Source organism: Crocodylus siamensis, chromosome 2 (assembly GCF_052110815.1).
Source record: "Crocodylus siamensis isolate JL-2025a chromosome 2, ASM5211081v1, whole genome shotgun sequence".
NCBI lineage: Eukaryota > Metazoa > Chordata > Crocodylia > Crocodylidae > Crocodylus > Crocodylus siamensis.
This window is the reverse complement of record NC_143396.1, coordinates 201392337-201408781: the sequence shown is the minus strand read 5'-3', so window position 1 is coordinate 201408781 and position 16445 is coordinate 201392337. Positions and strand designations below refer to the sequence as shown.

The 16445-nt window shown below is 43.2% G+C and overlaps 2 protein-coding genes across 4 annotated transcripts in view; one reads left to right on the top strand and one right to left on the bottom strand.

Moving 5' to 3' along the window:
* Positions 1 to 9058, bottom strand: part of KIF18A (kinesin family member 18A) — an 89158-nt gene extending 80100 nt beyond the window's left edge. For 2 of the 3 annotated variants that reach the window (XM_090032813.1, XM_090032815.1), the window contains exons 1-3: positions 8940 to 9058; positions 1853 to 2202; positions 934 to 1091 (exon numbers count right to left, since the gene is read on the bottom strand). In XM_090032813.1, the coding sequence (XP_089888939.1) occupies positions 934 to 1091; positions 1853 to 2186 (492 nt within the window). In that variant the 5' untranslated portion in view covers positions 2187 to 2202; positions 8940 to 9058. Of the gene's footprint in view, positions 1 to 933; positions 1092 to 1852; positions 2203 to 8590; positions 8710 to 8939 lie in introns of those variants that run through there. The other variant, XM_090032814.1, reaches the window with a different exon arrangement.
* A 103-nt stretch (positions 9059 to 9161) lies between these two features.
* METTL15 (methyltransferase 15, mitochondrial 12S rRNA N4-cytidine) overlaps positions 9162 to 16445 on the top strand; it is a 242164-nt gene continuing 234880 nt past the window's right edge. The window contains exons 1-2 of the mRNA XM_090032816.1: positions 9162 to 9424; positions 11992 to 12272. Coding sequence (XP_089888942.1) covers positions 12009 to 12272 — 264 coding nt within the window. The 5' untranslated portion in view covers positions 9162 to 9424; positions 11992 to 12008. The remainder of the gene's footprint in view (positions 9425 to 11991; positions 12273 to 16445) is intronic.

Sequence of the window (16445 nt, the reverse complement as noted above, 5' to 3'; positions counted from 1 at the left end):
CCCCCCCCAGCCCCCATCGACTGGCTGAGATGGCCGCTGATTGCATTCAGGAGTGAGGGGCAGGACAGCACAACAGACAGCCCTCTCAGCCTATCAGCAGCATGCCCATCAGGGCCCCTTAGCGAATCAGCAGCAAGTGGCAGGCTCACCACAAAATTGCGGCAAATCCCTAGAGACAGGCATGGGTAAATTCAGGATTTTGAAAACAGGAGTACAGGAAGTGCAACTCTGTCTCAGGTGGCTGCAAACCCTGGCCCCAACTCTGATTCATGCCATGGCTACCTCCAGGTCAAGGGGGTCAGGCTAAAGTTGGAAGCTCCTGCATTCCCTGCTGGTCTAAGCCCTAGGCCCAGGAGGTCAATGGAAAGGGAGGTGTCCTGGTCTCAGCACACTCCACCTGAGGCCAATCTCTTAACGGGCTTACTGTGTGCAAATACAGACAGACGGACCCATTTTCTAAGCCACAGGCAGAGCAGATTCAGTTGAAATACTCCCATATTTTTTTCAAATAGCTCTTTTAAGGCCTACTGCAAAAACTCCAAACAAAACAGGAAAATCTCATAGATGACAGAGCAAAAAAAGTAGCATCAGTTTCAGTCAGGCAATTTCAAACCATTTATAGACTTGTGTACTGCGCAACACTGAAATATATCAGCTGCTTGAAGGATATTTTGTACACACTATGTGTGTGTTTTACAGGGCAATGTAATTAATTTGCAAAGGTTTAAAGCAGATTCCTGTAAGTGTTCACTTATAAACAGCACCAGCTTTTTAAAGTATAATTCTACTTCATTCCTATTATGACATTTTTCCTCAAGCATCCACTTTCTCTCAGACCTGTTAATGGCTGCCCAAGAAAGGCTTCACTAGTTTTCAAATACAGGGAAACACCCTTTATTAAGTCCAATATGCACAATGTAAGCGTAAGTTCACCTCTAAGTATGAAACAGCAAGAGTGCACAACTTGTCTTCTTTTATTTGATCCATGCAATTATAAAGCTCCATCAAAGTTAAATACATCACTCCAGGATCTTTAGGTGAACCCAGCATTGTGTAGGTTTTTCCTGCTCCAGTTGCGCCATATGCGAGCACTGAAATTGTAAGAAAATTTTAATACCATATTACTCCACCAGTTAGGACTGAAAATGACATGCTAGATCCTCAAGTCTAGTCCCTTGCTATAAGATGTGATTGCATTATATATGCATTTAAAAAAAAAAGATCAAGCACCATCTTAAAATTCGTCTTTTTTTGTCTATGCTAGTCAATGAAGAACGCTGTTCCAGAACTCCACTACACTGATAGTGAAAAATCTACTTCTAATTTTTATCTTAAATGTATTCATAGCTAATTTATAATAATTTGTTCTTGTGCCAACAGTCCTTCAGAATAAACAGCCCTTTTCCCTTTCTGTGGTATTAAGAGAGATCAATCATATGTCCTCTCAACATCTGTTTTGCTATACTAAATAAGGCAACCTCTTTCAGTTGCCTTTCATGAGGTAGGCACTCTGTTCCCCAACCAGCCTAATTCCTTCTTTGTACCCATTCCAATTTGAATTCACCTTTCCTGAACACAGGTATCAATATTTGTACCTAGTGCTCTAGATGAAATTCTGAAATCTTTTATAATCGCAATATTCATTCTTTTACAGAAAAGGGACTATATGCATAAAGAAAAAATACAAATAAAAACAAGCATCTTGCTTGTAACAACTAACAATAAAGTTTTAGTGTTTAAAAAAAAAAAATCACTCTCTCTTAGCACCTGCCAACAGTTACAACAGGTAGTTATTACATGAGAAACTGAGGAATTGGTTTTGTGAACTGAAGGAGTAAAACTGAAAAGTTACCTGTACAGTTATATCCATTTAAAAAACCATCCAGCACAGTTTTGGTAGTATGCTCAAAAACTTCTATTTGAGATGAATTTTCACTAAAAACAGCATCAAACACAAATTTGAGATCCTTATTTTTCCTCTTGTTAATATCTCTATGAAGTATTTTCTTCCCGTGAAAGAAGCTGACTTCTTCTTCTTTTGGATCAAAGACCAGTATATGCTGGTCTACAACATGGACCACTTTGCTAAACTTGCCATCTTTTTCTTTTTCATTTTCTGGACGGACACGAACCACCACTTTCACATGATTGCAAACATCCTCCTCAGTAGTGGCAGAGGCAGACATGGTTTCCTAAATCTTACTGCCAAGAGTTCAGATAAAATAATGCAATTGTAAAGAAAGAAAGAAAGAGAGAGAAAGCACACAAAAACTTTAGCATTTGGAACAAACCATTTGACAATTAGCTCACGTTCGACCCGGTAGCATTTATAAAATGCATGAGCTTATTTTTCAAACTGAGAGTTTCCTTACTTAGGAAATTTAGGAAAATTCACTAACAGTCTATTTCTCATACTTTTAACATGAGATGTTAGCCTTTCACCATGGAATACAAGGCAAAATCCTCTCTCATTTGCAGACTGTATTGTTCAATTGTTTAAGTATAGTACATAAAATGTATTATCGTATTTACTCAAATCCAAGATGATGTTCTTTCTGGGGAAAGAAAAAACCTTGTCTTAGCTAGACCTTGGGTTGAAACCAGAGTCAATCTGCTGCTTGCCCCAGGTCAGGGTGGCTCATGAGGCAGGATTCAGTGTGTGGTTTAGGAGAAGCACTGGGAAGATTGCCCCCCTTCCACACTTATCTTCAGCTCCAATTCTAGCTATGACTAACCCAGACCTGGAGCTTCTATCTGAGCTGGGCCCACCACCACTGACAGCCAAGAGCCAGAGCTGCTGCTGCAGCAGGTAAATGGTAGGAAGTATAGGCAGTAGAAGAATCAGGTGGCAGGTGGGCATGGGGCAGGCAAGTGGTAGTGGGGAGACACAGCTAGTAGGCACAGGCATGGTGGGGGAAGGGGCCAGGAGGATGTGGCAGGCAAGGGTCTGGCCCTTCATTCTTTGCTGCTGCTTTCCCTACTTCAGCAATTGGGGAGAATGAATTTAAGGCAATCCTCCAATAGCTAAATTCTATACATGGAAAACTAAAAAATGTATAACTTTCCACGTATAGAATTTAATTATTGCAAGGCCGTCTTAATTTCAAAGCCAGAGTGGATAAAAATAAACAATTTTTAAAAAAAAATTTAAAAAATGGATTTTTTTAATCAGATTTTTTTAAGTTTAATTATTTTTAACTTTTTTGTTACATGCTTTAAAAATAAAGAATAAACCTATATAAAGATAGTTTTAATTTAAGATATGTTAAAGCTCAAAAGATATCATCATGCAATAAGGATTATAACTTCTAATTATATACTATTTGAGACCACATATTTATGTAACATTTTTAGAAAAGTTTTATAAATAGGTCACAACAGGCCATGGATTCTATTAGGGGCCCAATCCAGTGGGGTTTACAGAGGCTCCTCTATAAATTAATAAAGATTAAAGAAAACCATTCTACCCAGTGGGACTCAGTGTTCAGTTAGAAGATCCCATTGAACATCTCTGCGATTCTTAGTTTCATTTCTCAAACTGTGGATTTGTGTCTCCAGAGAACATCCTTGTTAACAGCAGTATATGGAGATGAGATGATTACCTACCCATCAGCCCTATTGTCTCTGCAAGTTTGTGTACAGTCAAGCTCTTACCTCTCTCTAAAAGTGCAAAGTTTCAAGAAGTTAAATGAGTACAGGATATTAAACAAGACTGCACTTTTTGTAGAAAACAACAATTACATTGAAGCATCTACCAGTGAGTTAAATCGATTTGATTTAAATCAAATCCACCCTGTTCAAATCCATCTTTGATTTGGGTAAATACCATATTAAAGAACATATAATATAAGTACACAGTGTGTTAACTGCTTTAGTTGCATCACTAATTTGCAGGTCACAGAAGTATTTGATTTCCTAAGAAAAGTATTCATGTTACTGTACATTTAATCCCAAAAAGTACAGTGATTTGAATTCTCAAACTCTCCCATTTATTCACGTAGTTTTATTTGTATTTTAACCCAATTAAACACTGCAAGACACCTTCAATTTTAGCTTCATTGGAGGTTCTTCTGCTTCATTACCCAACATTACATTATGTGAATTATGCCTATACACAAACGCAACACATCCTAATGTATCAATGCTGACTGACTGGTACATATGCAACATTTTCTGTGAAGAACTGGTCAGTTACTTAAAAGCTGAGATTTAAAGCTAATGATTGATAAATCTGGGGGTAAATCAATTTCTGCAGGTATTCTTTTTGATAATCAGTTACTAGTTGGTGAAAAGTTGTTTCCATTTTTTTTTAATTTAACACTTAGATTTTGTCTCAATATGGGACTAAGAGCATTAAGAACCTTTTGTTTACAGCACTACGATCAGGGTAGGTTTGCTGTTGTGTATTTGTTCTGTCTTTTGTTCTTCCCCACCCCCCCCTTGGGTACCTCTTCTTCCCTACTTGCCAGAAACTAGACCCTGCTTGAGGAGAAGCTAAATTGACTATTATTCAGGCTAGGATTGAATGCAGCAGGCAACAACCTGGGCTGTCAGTTTGTTAACTTACACTTAGTCTCCCAATGCCTGAAGTAGGGGTGCACTGATAGAGATTTTGGGGGCTGATACCTATAGTCAATTTTTAAGAAGGCATATCAGCTGATACCAGGCTGATTTCTGATACAGTTGTGTGCCACTGGTAAGTCTGTTGTGGTGGATGGGAAGGGAGGAGTGAATGGGTATGGGGATGCAGATCAAGGCCCCTGCAGTGAGGAAGGGAGTGGGGCAAGGGCTGGAGCAGGTGATGCCTAGCTGGGGTAGGGTGAGAGACAAAGCCATGGCTTGTCTGGGGGGGGCCGCTCCTGCCACTTGCATGCACCCTGGGAGGGCATGGGGGGTCATCCCTAGATCTGCGCAGGGGCGGAGGGGGGCTGTAAGTGGGGCAAAAACTGGGCAGATGCTCCCAGGGCCTGATATTGCATTGGAATTCCTAGGGTATGCAGGATTTGGGCCCTCCAGGCCTGGCGGAACACATCACCCATTGACTCATAGCATCAACAGGCAGGACAACAGGCTACATGTTTCACCCAATTGAGCAGATCAGCTGTGCTGACGCATCCCAGTACAGCTGATCCGTTTCATTTGACAACATCCATTTCTACCCTAAGATAACATGAAAGAAGTTAACATGAAAAGAGCGAAAGCAACTTTCACAGACTCTCAGAAGAATGTGCAGCAATCGGGTAAAACTACGACAAGCAGTTCTCTCACTTGCACTGCCCCGCCTTTTAGTCCTATGCTCTCCAGCCCTGTTAAAGTTCCAGGCTACACTAAACATAAGGTGACAGTTGTCTATTGCTACCAACTCATTGGCTGAATTACAGTAAAGAAAACAATATAATTTATTGCACTTATTACTTAAGCAAGTACCAACCAGGGACATGTTTCATTGACAGAGATAAAGGTTTCATTGGTCTAAGCTCCAGAGTGGGCTTATCTGGCAAAAGTCTATTTTCCCAAATAAGTACAGCAGGCAGTTAAGCCTAGTAGTTGATTTCAACTATCAGGGCTAGAAAGTGAAAACACACTGAAAAATACTTCTACTTAAGAGTTATCAATTTTAAGTCTACTAATATAATTAAAATTGACCAGGAGCTCTCAGTTTCAGGGCTGCTATGGAGGGTGGTGAAACTGACTTTCAGTTGAACAGTTAACATAGTACTTAGAGTGCTGGCAGGCTATGTTAAGTTCTCCGTAAAAATATAGCGAGCTATGAAGAACTGAGCATGTTCTGCACTTATATGAATTAGCCAGCATGCTTAATGATGCTTTTAATATTAAGAATAAAGAGAAATGCAGTAGCAGGTTAAGATATACTCTAGAGTTGACCACAGATTTCAATAGTTCATTGTCGATGTTAGAAACTGTAAAAATTAGCTGGAATGGGCTTATAAAGAAAATTGAAAGCTGGGATTTTGAAGATGCTATTTCACCCCTCGATGCTCTTAGAGGATACCTGGCACTGCTATGAATCTCTCACATGCAAGCATATGCTGGAAGACCCCCATACCTCTAAAATTCCTTGTAGAGCCCCTTCAAAATAAGGACATTTTATTTTTGTTTATGCAGGTCTTTCCTCAAAGGAACAAATAAATTGGTTGGGGAACAGGGTGGCTACAGATGTTGTCAAATAAACTAATCCTGGAAGTTTGGAAAAAAATATTTTTTACTAACTTCTGAGTTGCATGAAATAAGAACTGGTAAATATCCACCTAACAGCGCCCCTTCTGTTCTGAGAAAGCTTTAATGATGATTGCTCTGCTGCTGACCAAGGTAAATATTTTTATTGTCCCTCTTTACACTGTACAGTCCATCTATTATGTAGCAGGGGTGTCAAGCAGATGGCCTGTAGGCCGTATCCAGCCTGTGGAGCCTGATGATCTAGTCAGGGGGGTATTGGAGCAGCATGCAGATCTGGTCTGGTGCATGGGCTGGACCTGGTGCCATGAGCACTGCATGTGGCACAGGGAGTAGGTCTGGGCTGTGTTTAATGCAGTGCCCACACTGGTCTGGTCTTTAGGGGTACACTGATAGAAATTTTTTGGGCCAACACCAATGGTCAATTTTTAACAAGCCATACTGGTCAATATTGATCTGATTCCCGATATGTAGCCAGGCAGCTTGGAGAGCACTGCCTGGCTGGTAAGTTTGTTATGGGGTAAGGGGTGAGGGAGGAGGGAAAGGCCGTGGTAGGGAAGCAGATCAAGGCGCCCCGAGGCGAGGGATGGAGCAGGACTGGTGCTGCACAGCTGGAGTAGAGTTCGGGGATGGAGCCGTGAGCGGTTCGTCCGTAGACCACAGGGAGGGCGGGGAGGCTCCTGCTGCTACAGGCACCCTGGGGCATGTGCCCCTGGATTTGCACGGGCAAGGGCAGGCTGCAGTGGCATTGGGAGCAGGGCTATGTGGAGGGCTGCAACCCCCTTAAAATTAGCTGTAGACTGCCTCCCAGTGCTGCTACCGCCTGCCTCAGCCCCCACCAGGAAGAGCCCAGTGCAGTCCCTGGCGGCAGCCCGCTCTCACCCGGGGAACATGCCCCCTACGCCCTCCCAGAGCGCGTGCAGAGGCAGGACCAACCCCTTGTGACCCCCGTATGAGCTGCTTGTGGCTCAGTTCCGTGCTCTGCCCCAGCTGTGCAGTGCCTGCCCCTGCCCCTGCCCCACTCTGTCTCTCACCACAGGGGCCTTGATTTGCAACCTCCTCCATGCCCCTTCCCTCACAAAAGACTTACCAGCCAGACCTGGCTGCTCTCCACTGCCGAGCTGTGCCCCTGGTTGCCTATGTGCTGTGCGCACACACGGGGCATTTATCAGCAACATTACTGGCCACATCAGCCAAAAAAAGCCAATTGCCAATACTGTCAATTTTCCTTATATTGGTGCCAATGCATCAGTACAGGGCCTCTACTGGTCCTGTATGCTGGGGCCTGGTCTGGCTCAGCACTGCATGTGTCCAGTGCAGCCTTGCGCACAGCAAATGCAGCCCTGCACTGGGGCTTGCTCTGCATGTAGTTTATAAGGTGCGTGCTGCTTGGGGTGCCCCACTGGATCAGCCATGCACACTGGCTCCAGCGTACATGGACAGCCTGGAGTTCAATTCGGACCATTCCTCAGGGTCAGTGCACAGCACTGATCTGGTGGTGAGGCACCCCACGCAGCCTGTGCAGAGAGTCTTGCACATAATTCCAGCCCTCTGTGCTGCGTGCAACAGGTGCCTGCTGCATGTATCCCCCAACTGGGCCAGCCCTGCATGGTAGCTCCGGCATGACCTGATCCAGCAAAACAATGCTCATCCATCCGATCTGCGTATGCCTCTACCATATAGAGCGACCTACATGTGCGCCTACCACAAGGGTATTATAACATAAGACACCTATAGGGGTACACAACTCAAACTCTAAAGTGGGGCACTTACAAGCTGCATTTTCCAGTGGGAAGGCAAAGAAGAGCATCCCACTGGCCCTAGTCAAACCCCTACTCTCCTAAGAGCCTTAGGCCTAGACAGAAAAGTTGTCTTGGGATCTCCAGGCCCAGTAACCAAGGCCTGTCATTCCTTAGTCCCAACAGGTCCGGTCCACCCCCATCCTCCCTTTCCCCTTGCAGGAGTCAGTGCCAGCATTACAGTCACATTTCTGGGTCTCACTCCTGCCTGCATGGCACTCACTCTCCACAGGGCCGGCACATCTACATTTGGGAACACTGGGTATCTTTAAACAGGCTCCAGGATAGGGGTGCTTTAATTAGAGTGGATCCATCAGCAGTGTCTTGAGTATTCAGCTTTAGTCAAAGCACTGGACAAGCTTTAGTTAAAGCACCTCTGCTGCAAGATGAAGCATGGGGACACCGAATACATGACATGCCCAGGCTGCTGGAGAGCACTAATTAGAGCGCTCCAGCTGACTCGATTAATTGAGCTGGATTAACCAGCCCGTGTGCTAATTAGCATACATCAAAGCAAGTGCCTGGCACTTGTGTAGGTGCCCACGGGTGACAGCTGCCATCCCGGCTGACTGTTGTGTCGCGTGCCCCTCACTTACCCACAGAAGCACGGTGGTTCTTTTGCCGCCTCACACCCCGAGTGATAATAACCAGGCTAAGAACAGGAGGGATTTCTAACCCGTTCTATCCCAAGGGGCCCCGGGGAAGGGAGTCAGCGGCAGCTCCAACGAACAACTTCAACGAACAAACAAAAAAAAACCCCAAGGCAAAACCAAGCCGCAGCCTTACACTTTTCAGCCCAGCTCCAAGCATGAACCCCGGGAGCCAGCCCCACCCCGTAACAAAGCCCAGCCCGCGGCGCTAGGGAAGCTCCCGAGGAGGCTCCAATCCGGCGGGGCAAGGGCGACCCGGAGCCGTCGGGGCGCTAGGTGTAGGATCCCCACTCACCTCGATACCCCGCCGCCGCCGCCGCCCCTCAACCGAATTCAAACGCAAGCGGCTCGCGCGGCCGCGCCCCCTCATTGGCTGCCGCCGCCGTGACGTCTCCAGCGCGACGGCAGTCGCTGTTGGGGTTCTCTCCGCCCAGTCCCGGTGCGCGGGCGCCGTGGGGGAGGGGCAAGTGCCGCTGAGCTGAGGAGGGCGGCGGGGGAGGCGCGCGTGTGCGCAGGGGGCGGGCGCTGCAGGCGGCGGCCTGGTGTGCAGTGAGTAGCGGCACCTCGGTGCAGCTGCGGGCTTGGGGTGGCAGGAGTGCGCAGCCCTTTAGTCCCCGGCTGATAAGGAGCTATCCCCATCGTCCCGCGTGCGTTGCAGCCACGAGACCCGCAGGGCTCCCCGCCTCGGCGTTGGTGTGCTTCTCCCCCACGAGGCCTACCAGGGCTCTCTGCTGCTGCTGCGGCGCCCGCTCTCCTTCCTCCTCTTCTGCTGCTCCCGAGGTGCGCCTCCTACCCCCGCAACGTGTACAGTGCAGGGGCCCGCAGCTTTGTGCTGCTCCCCTTTTAAGACACAAGCCACGAAAAAGTCAACATATTGACTTTTATAGCTGCCTTGGAGCTCATGATAAGGTCTCCCTCCCCCCTCCACGGGAGGGAGCAGCAGGTGGCCTCAGCAGGGACAGTGGCAACGTGTACTGGGTGCACATGCAACCCCTGAGAGTGCTGGAGCACCTCCTAACAGGTCGCGCTCCCTGCTTAAGCGACAGGCACCTGCTAGTGGGAGTGCCGTTGGCCACTTCTGGGGCAATTGGCCGTGAAGAGGCTCCCTTCCCAGTTGTTAAGATTGGCTGTGGGGGGGCCATCTGGTTGCTGGGGGGGGGGCACTTGCCCCCCTGACTAAGGTACATGAGCAGGGATGTACTGCCCTGCTTCCCTCCTCCAAACCAGGTTGCTTCCAAGGAGGCCACCTCCTGCTGCTGATTTGCAGCCTGTTGGACCCTACATGTGTCCTATGTAGTCCTATGCAGCTTGCCACAGATCCTGTGAGGCCATGTGCTGAAGTGTGTAGTTGCTGTTGTCAGCCCCGATCTCTTCATGGTGGCAGTGGCCTGGTTGTAGAGCTGGTTAGTTCAGAGCCCTCATCTGCTGCAGGCTTTCAAATTGTATTTGGAAGAAAGGGCACTTCACCCCATCATTTGAGGCCCAGTGCTGTACCTTGTGCTCACCTGGTCTGCCATTACAGGTGGCAGAAGGAGGCACAGTTGAGACAGCTGTTGGTCATGTTTAATATTAGTAATGTTTGCATTTGTTTTCAACATCAATATTATAAACGGTTTCTGGAGAAGAGGAAAATACCTGGCCTAAATAAACATGCCTCATGCATTCGTCTTTAAAGCCTGGACACGAAGATGCATGACACGATGCTGTCCTGATTTCTGGAATGTTTTTTAAATCTTAGGGCCTCAATTATTAGGGGATCCCACCTAAAATGATGATTGAGTATTATTGTGACAGGTACAGGCAACACAGGAGCCTATCTGAACAAATTTAGGTAAAAAAACTAGGTAGATAAATTGGCTTATGAAGGCATATAGTCCTAATGCTAAGAGTAGAAATCAGGACAGCATCATGTCATGCATCTTCATGTCTGGGTTTTCATTTTTCTTGTATGGCTTATTAAATATGGGAGCAGAGGTGGTATTTACCTAGAAAATAAAGGTAAAATGAAGCCTTCATTTTCTAAACTTCAATTCATGCTTTTATGACAGGAACGGATTGGTGCAAAAATACAGTATTCCAATACTAGGTTACAGAAGTCATGCAGGCATGTAGTGGCGGCCTAGTCTGAGAATCAGTTCATCCCATTTTTAAGCAGTAAGCAAAGATATACCAGAGCAGATCAACTATGTATGATTTTTCAGAGGAATGTAGTATTGCATCAGGCCAACTATGAAATACTTTTCATGAGTCATAGTTGTCATTCTTGACCCCTGGTATAATCAGCTTATGTCTTGAAGCAAGTGATTTGATGATGTGATTTTTATCATGCACTGGTACAAATATGTTTATTGATTTGTAACATTATCTTATTCTAGCACCATTTCAAATCCAATCACAATATTTCAATCATCGCTTTTCTGCTTTAACCGGTCAAAGGAAAAGCAACATTCATTGTGTTATGGTATGATATTGACATGTTTGCCATCGTCTATGACAAAACAAGAGGGCAGTGCTCTGAAAATAAATGTAACCTTTTTTTCACTGGTATACTTTATACTCACATCTGATTATACTGTTGTTTGTACTACATATATTTCATTTTAAAGTTGAGGTCTTTGGTTCTGTCGGAGTTATGGGGTAAAGAGGGAAAAAAGCTCTTATTGGATTTGCATAAGAGTGAGGAGATCAACATTGAAGTTGTTTGACAATTTTGTAAATAAATTTCTGCCAAGGAGGTGTTTATGTGGAGCCTTGTAGCCTCGGATACAAAGATTTCATATTTCTCATTTCTTTCCAAACCTTGGGTGCCTGTAGACGTGCTCCGAGGCTGCTCTGCTTGTTGTAGTTACAGCGCGTTGGAGTAGACTGTATTAATAGAGTCTGCAGGAGCGTGGTAATTGCATGGTCACTACACGACATCAGCCCCCTCAGCCCCATGTGTTAGTACATGACAATTAACTTCTTTAACCTGGTATTGGACTACTATATTTTTGCACTAATATGTTCCTTTAAAAAAAAGAATGAATTGAAATTTAGAAATTCATTCTAAATGAGGGGTTTGTTTCTCATTTATTTTCTAGTTAAATACCTCCTCTGCTCCTAGCCTTCACATCTCATGTATCAGTATCCCTTCGCTTCAAAATGGTGGCAGGGGTGCTTGAACTAAAGTTAGTTGAACAAGCTTTACTTCAAGTGCCCCGATGCCATTTTGAAGTGCGGGGATGCTGATGCATGAGATGCTGCTGCACTTGAATTAAAGGACCCCACTCCCTGAGCATGTGTAAAAGTGCCCCTTATCCTTAAAATACTCATTTTAAAATATTTTCTAATACTTATTATTTGTTTAGGTTGACCTGTCTGCAATATGCTGTTGCCTCGGTACTTGCGCCATGGCTACAAACGACTGTTTCTGTGCAGCTTACAATCAGGCTCAATAAACAAATGTGTTTGGGCCAGAAATGTGGAGTCTTCAACTGATGAGCCTAATGGACTTACAGATCAAACCACAAATAAGAATGGAGTTCATGCTAATATAAATGAAAGTGCAGAAGATGAGGACTACAAAAGCTTGCACATCCCAGTGATGGTGAGGGAAGTTATTGACTGTCTTTCACCCCAACCAGGGCAGGTGAGTTAAAACGGTTGCATACTGTCGGATCATTTTTTCCAAATTTGTATTTTTGCTCAGTACCATTTTGTGAAAATTGTTTATTTTGTAGTTTAAAATAATTAGACTTGCTTTTTATTTTACAGTATATATTTTGGAGGTGGCGAACCCATGGCACTTCTGTCACAAGTGGTATGGGTCGTCTGTGTGTGGCATGGTGTTGGCAGCCCCTGTATGCGGTATGCAGCATATCTTGATACACGAGCAAGCAGTACGTTTCAAATAAGAAACTTAGATTTTTGCATTTGTATATGCTTAAGACTGATCATAAGTAATAGACTGAGAGACTCAGAGACATGGATGCATATACCGCAGAACAGAGTTTAATGTAGTGATGTGGAATTAGAAATGTGAAGTAAATGCTTCCCAGGCACAGTATAGTTAAATTTATCCCAGCAAATTATTTTATAGCATAGCAAAGAAGTAGCTACCTTTAGGTCCTGGAAAATACCTTCGCCTTTATTATTGCTTCTCTGGTGGTGCTTGCATATAAATGGGGTAAAAATTAACCCACTAAATACTGTTGTAAATTGCTTCTGATTTTTGTGATTTTAAAATATTATTAAGTTCTTTGTGAAAACTGGTATACTCTCTGATTTGCTGATAGCATCCTACAGGTGCTTAAGTATGTGAGATATTGCTGATGCCAAAATTTCGTAGATGTTTCAGAATGGTACAGCTGGGGTATTTTTTATCAAATGAGTGGAAATTTTTCAGGAGGGTGGGAGGTCTTTTTGGAGAATCAAAAAACAAAAGCCAAGAAACATATATCATGTTTTTGTTTGGGAGGACATTTAAAGTTTGATTAGCCATGGGTATTCCATACCTAAACCCAGGCTTAACTACAATGGTTTTTTTGCTTTGTGGTTGGTTCTGTGTTTCAAAATATCATAGGAAGATACAAAGGAAATACTTCAAAAAGATTTGTTGGGTCATTAAAGTGAGCTGTTACTGCTGCTGGTCTGAATGCGATAAAAGAGCTACCAAATCCCACCTGCTTTGCCTGGGGCTTTACCCTTAACTGATAACTATGAACAGCACTTACATCATTTTTTTAAAGCATTGGGAAATACACCACTGATTGGGAGTATCAAAGAATACTGCATGTTTTGAAGTTCTTGGGGCTTGTAGTTTTAGTTTGTTTGCAAATAAATGTGGTGGGGACAGCGAATCAGATGGGTTGAGTAGTATAAGGATCAAATATGAAATGTTAAATTAAGATTCTAGCTTTGTGTCTTGTTGAGATCAGAACTATGTTTAGTCTTATGATTTCAGTTGTCTTGGCTGTAAAATGGGGACAGTGTCACCATTATTTAAATTCTTAAGATTATCTTCGTAACCAGAAAGATTATACTTATGTCTTCCCCAGGAAACTTTAAAAATAATTTAAAATTCCATAATCTTTAGAAATTATTCCTCCCCCCTTCCCGGGGATTTCTCTTGAGCATAGTTACAGTCTTCCTAAGAAGAAAGTTGATGTCAACCTTTTATTTCCTTAAGTCCTTAAGTACCATAAATATAAGAAGCTGAGTAACACGCAGAAAATTCAGATGGAAAGGCATAACTTTTTAGTTAATAGATCTTTTAGGTTTTTTTTTATATTGCTTTCAAACTATACATTTTTAATCCAATCATTCAGATACAATTGAGAATCACTATAGAAGATTCAAGTAGTAAAACCAAAGAAATGAAAAGGAAGTTTCAGGGTGTTAATGCTGATGAGAGAAAAAAAGACGCATTTACCTCCTCATTATACTTTTATTGGTTTTCTCGTACCTGGAATCTGTTTATTATAGATTTCAGTGCCAGTACCTTCCAGTAACCTTCATGAGTTGGTAGGGTCGGAAGAGACCTGAGCAGATCATCAAGTCCAACCCCCTGCCATGGCAGGAAAGAGTACTGGGGTCAGTACTGAGTTGTATATTAGTGCTTTAGATCCTGTTTCTGACAAGTCCCAATGGTGGTACTTTTGTGGAAGTACATGGTTCAAATGAGTTTCTACGTATCTAGCTCATTTCCCTTCGCTGAAAAGTCTGTTGCAGTAAATACACATACAAGTAATTTTCTCTTTTAAATTCAATATGTTGACTGAACGGCTTTGTAGGGGTTTTTTCAGTCACTAATGTTCTGTATGCATACTTCTGCAATTGCCTGGACAACTTCAGTGTTTTCAGTTCTTTAATCTTCAGTAGTAATAAAGAATCAAATGTAACTGCTGAGACTGACTGAATGCCTCTATTTGACCCGCAAGCTATTCTTAAATCTTTCTAGTTCTCATTCTGTTTTTTCCTAACTTTAGCCATGTATTGGCCATTTAAAAATTATTCTCTTTAGAGCACTGTAACATTTCAAATATGTTGCATATCTATAAGAAGCTAAGATTTATACTCTGTTAGTATAAACAATATTTGTGATGCGCAATATCAAGAAGAGAAGAGGAGATAAACATACCTGGCCTAGGTGTACTAAGAAACAATAAATTATGGCTTGATGACACCCATCCCTTCTCTTAAATATGATAGGCAACCAGATTATTTTTGGTGATATCTTTTATTAGACTAATTGTATAGTTGGGAGAGACGTTAGACAAGCTTTTGCTTGTTCTGTTTTAGGTCTGGGAAAAGAGCAGATGTGGTCTGAGTTGCGGGGTAAGCAAACTTTGGCTGTGGGCCAGAATTACCCACTGGGTGGGTAGGCTCTAGGACCCAGTCACTGCTTGCCTCCCTGGCCACATGGGGAAAGTGCTTGCAGCCAGCTTTTGTCCCTGTGGCACAGCTGGAAGAGCACCAGTGGAAAGCGCCTTGTGCTGCCGACTGCCTCTGAAGCCCAAGTCCAAGGGCCAGATCCAGCCCATGGGCCATAGGTTGCCCACCTGTAGTAAGTTAAAAATCAGTTAAAGCAATAGCTTGTATTTTAACTCCATTTGTAAAAGAAAACAGGTGCTTAGAGGGTGGAGAGCTATAAACTAAGAGCAAACATTTCTCCAACCCTCTTAACTGTGATGGGACTCTGATATAGAATGCAGATTTGTAACTTTTTTTTAAAATGTTTGTTTGATCTATGATAGTGAAGTAAATTGTTGGGTTTTTAGAACAGCTCTGTATAAGTCATGGACCATATTCAGGTGAAGGAGAAAAGCTCCCTGTTCGCCTTCCTATTTGTGAATGATAGGATTAACATCAGATACCAATTTCATCTTGTTAAGTGTACTTTATATTAAATAACGTAACCCTGCAACTTTCACCTCCTCCCAACAGAACCTACTCTAAAACTTCCCCAACAATTTGGATCATTTTGTCTGTCTGTTTTTATAATTCTACTACTTTTTCCACCTCCGCTTCCAAGCCCTCAGTGAAAGGACAGGTGTTGTATGAAGCATAGCAAACAACTATAGTATGGGGGAGAATCTACTTGGTAGATCATTCTGGGATATATCCGGCTTTGTCATGATGCATTTCCACCCTTTCTTCACTCGTCTGTCATTCTGTAGCTCTTAAGTATATAGCTTTTCATGTCATTTTTTGTATCCACATCTTTGTTTGGGGAAAAAAAAGCATGCCAAGGAAAGTAATGATGTTGATTCAGCTGTTATTTTGTGAGCCCGCCTTCTATATCCAGAATGGTTTTAGGAACAAAGTTCCATTTTTCATCTGATAAAAAATTGGCAGTCGCTGAAGATCTTAGTATTACAGATCTGTCCAGACAATCCAACATTAGTATTGACAAATAGACCTTCAATCAGATCTTCTGTCACTATGGAGAAATACACCCAGACCCCGGAGGAGATAGGCAGTTAAAAGAGATGCGAGTCCTATCAGTGGTTTATGTATAATTTAGAACCCCTAAGTTTAGGTCCTTCAGTAACACCTCCTTCATGTTATCCTGCTTTGTGACTTGTATCAGAAGCACTTAAAATAGCAGCAGGAAACTGTAGTAACATTCTTCCAGTTGATCTCCAGACACCAAATTGGTTAGCTGCTGTTCAGTAGTAATTGGGATTAGGGGTGCACTGATAAAGATTTTCTTGATACCAGTAGTGATTATTAACCAGTGAAAATGGCCAATACTGATCTGATAACCAATATTTAGTATATTTAGTGGCACTTCTAAGCATGGGGATGCTGATACAGGAGA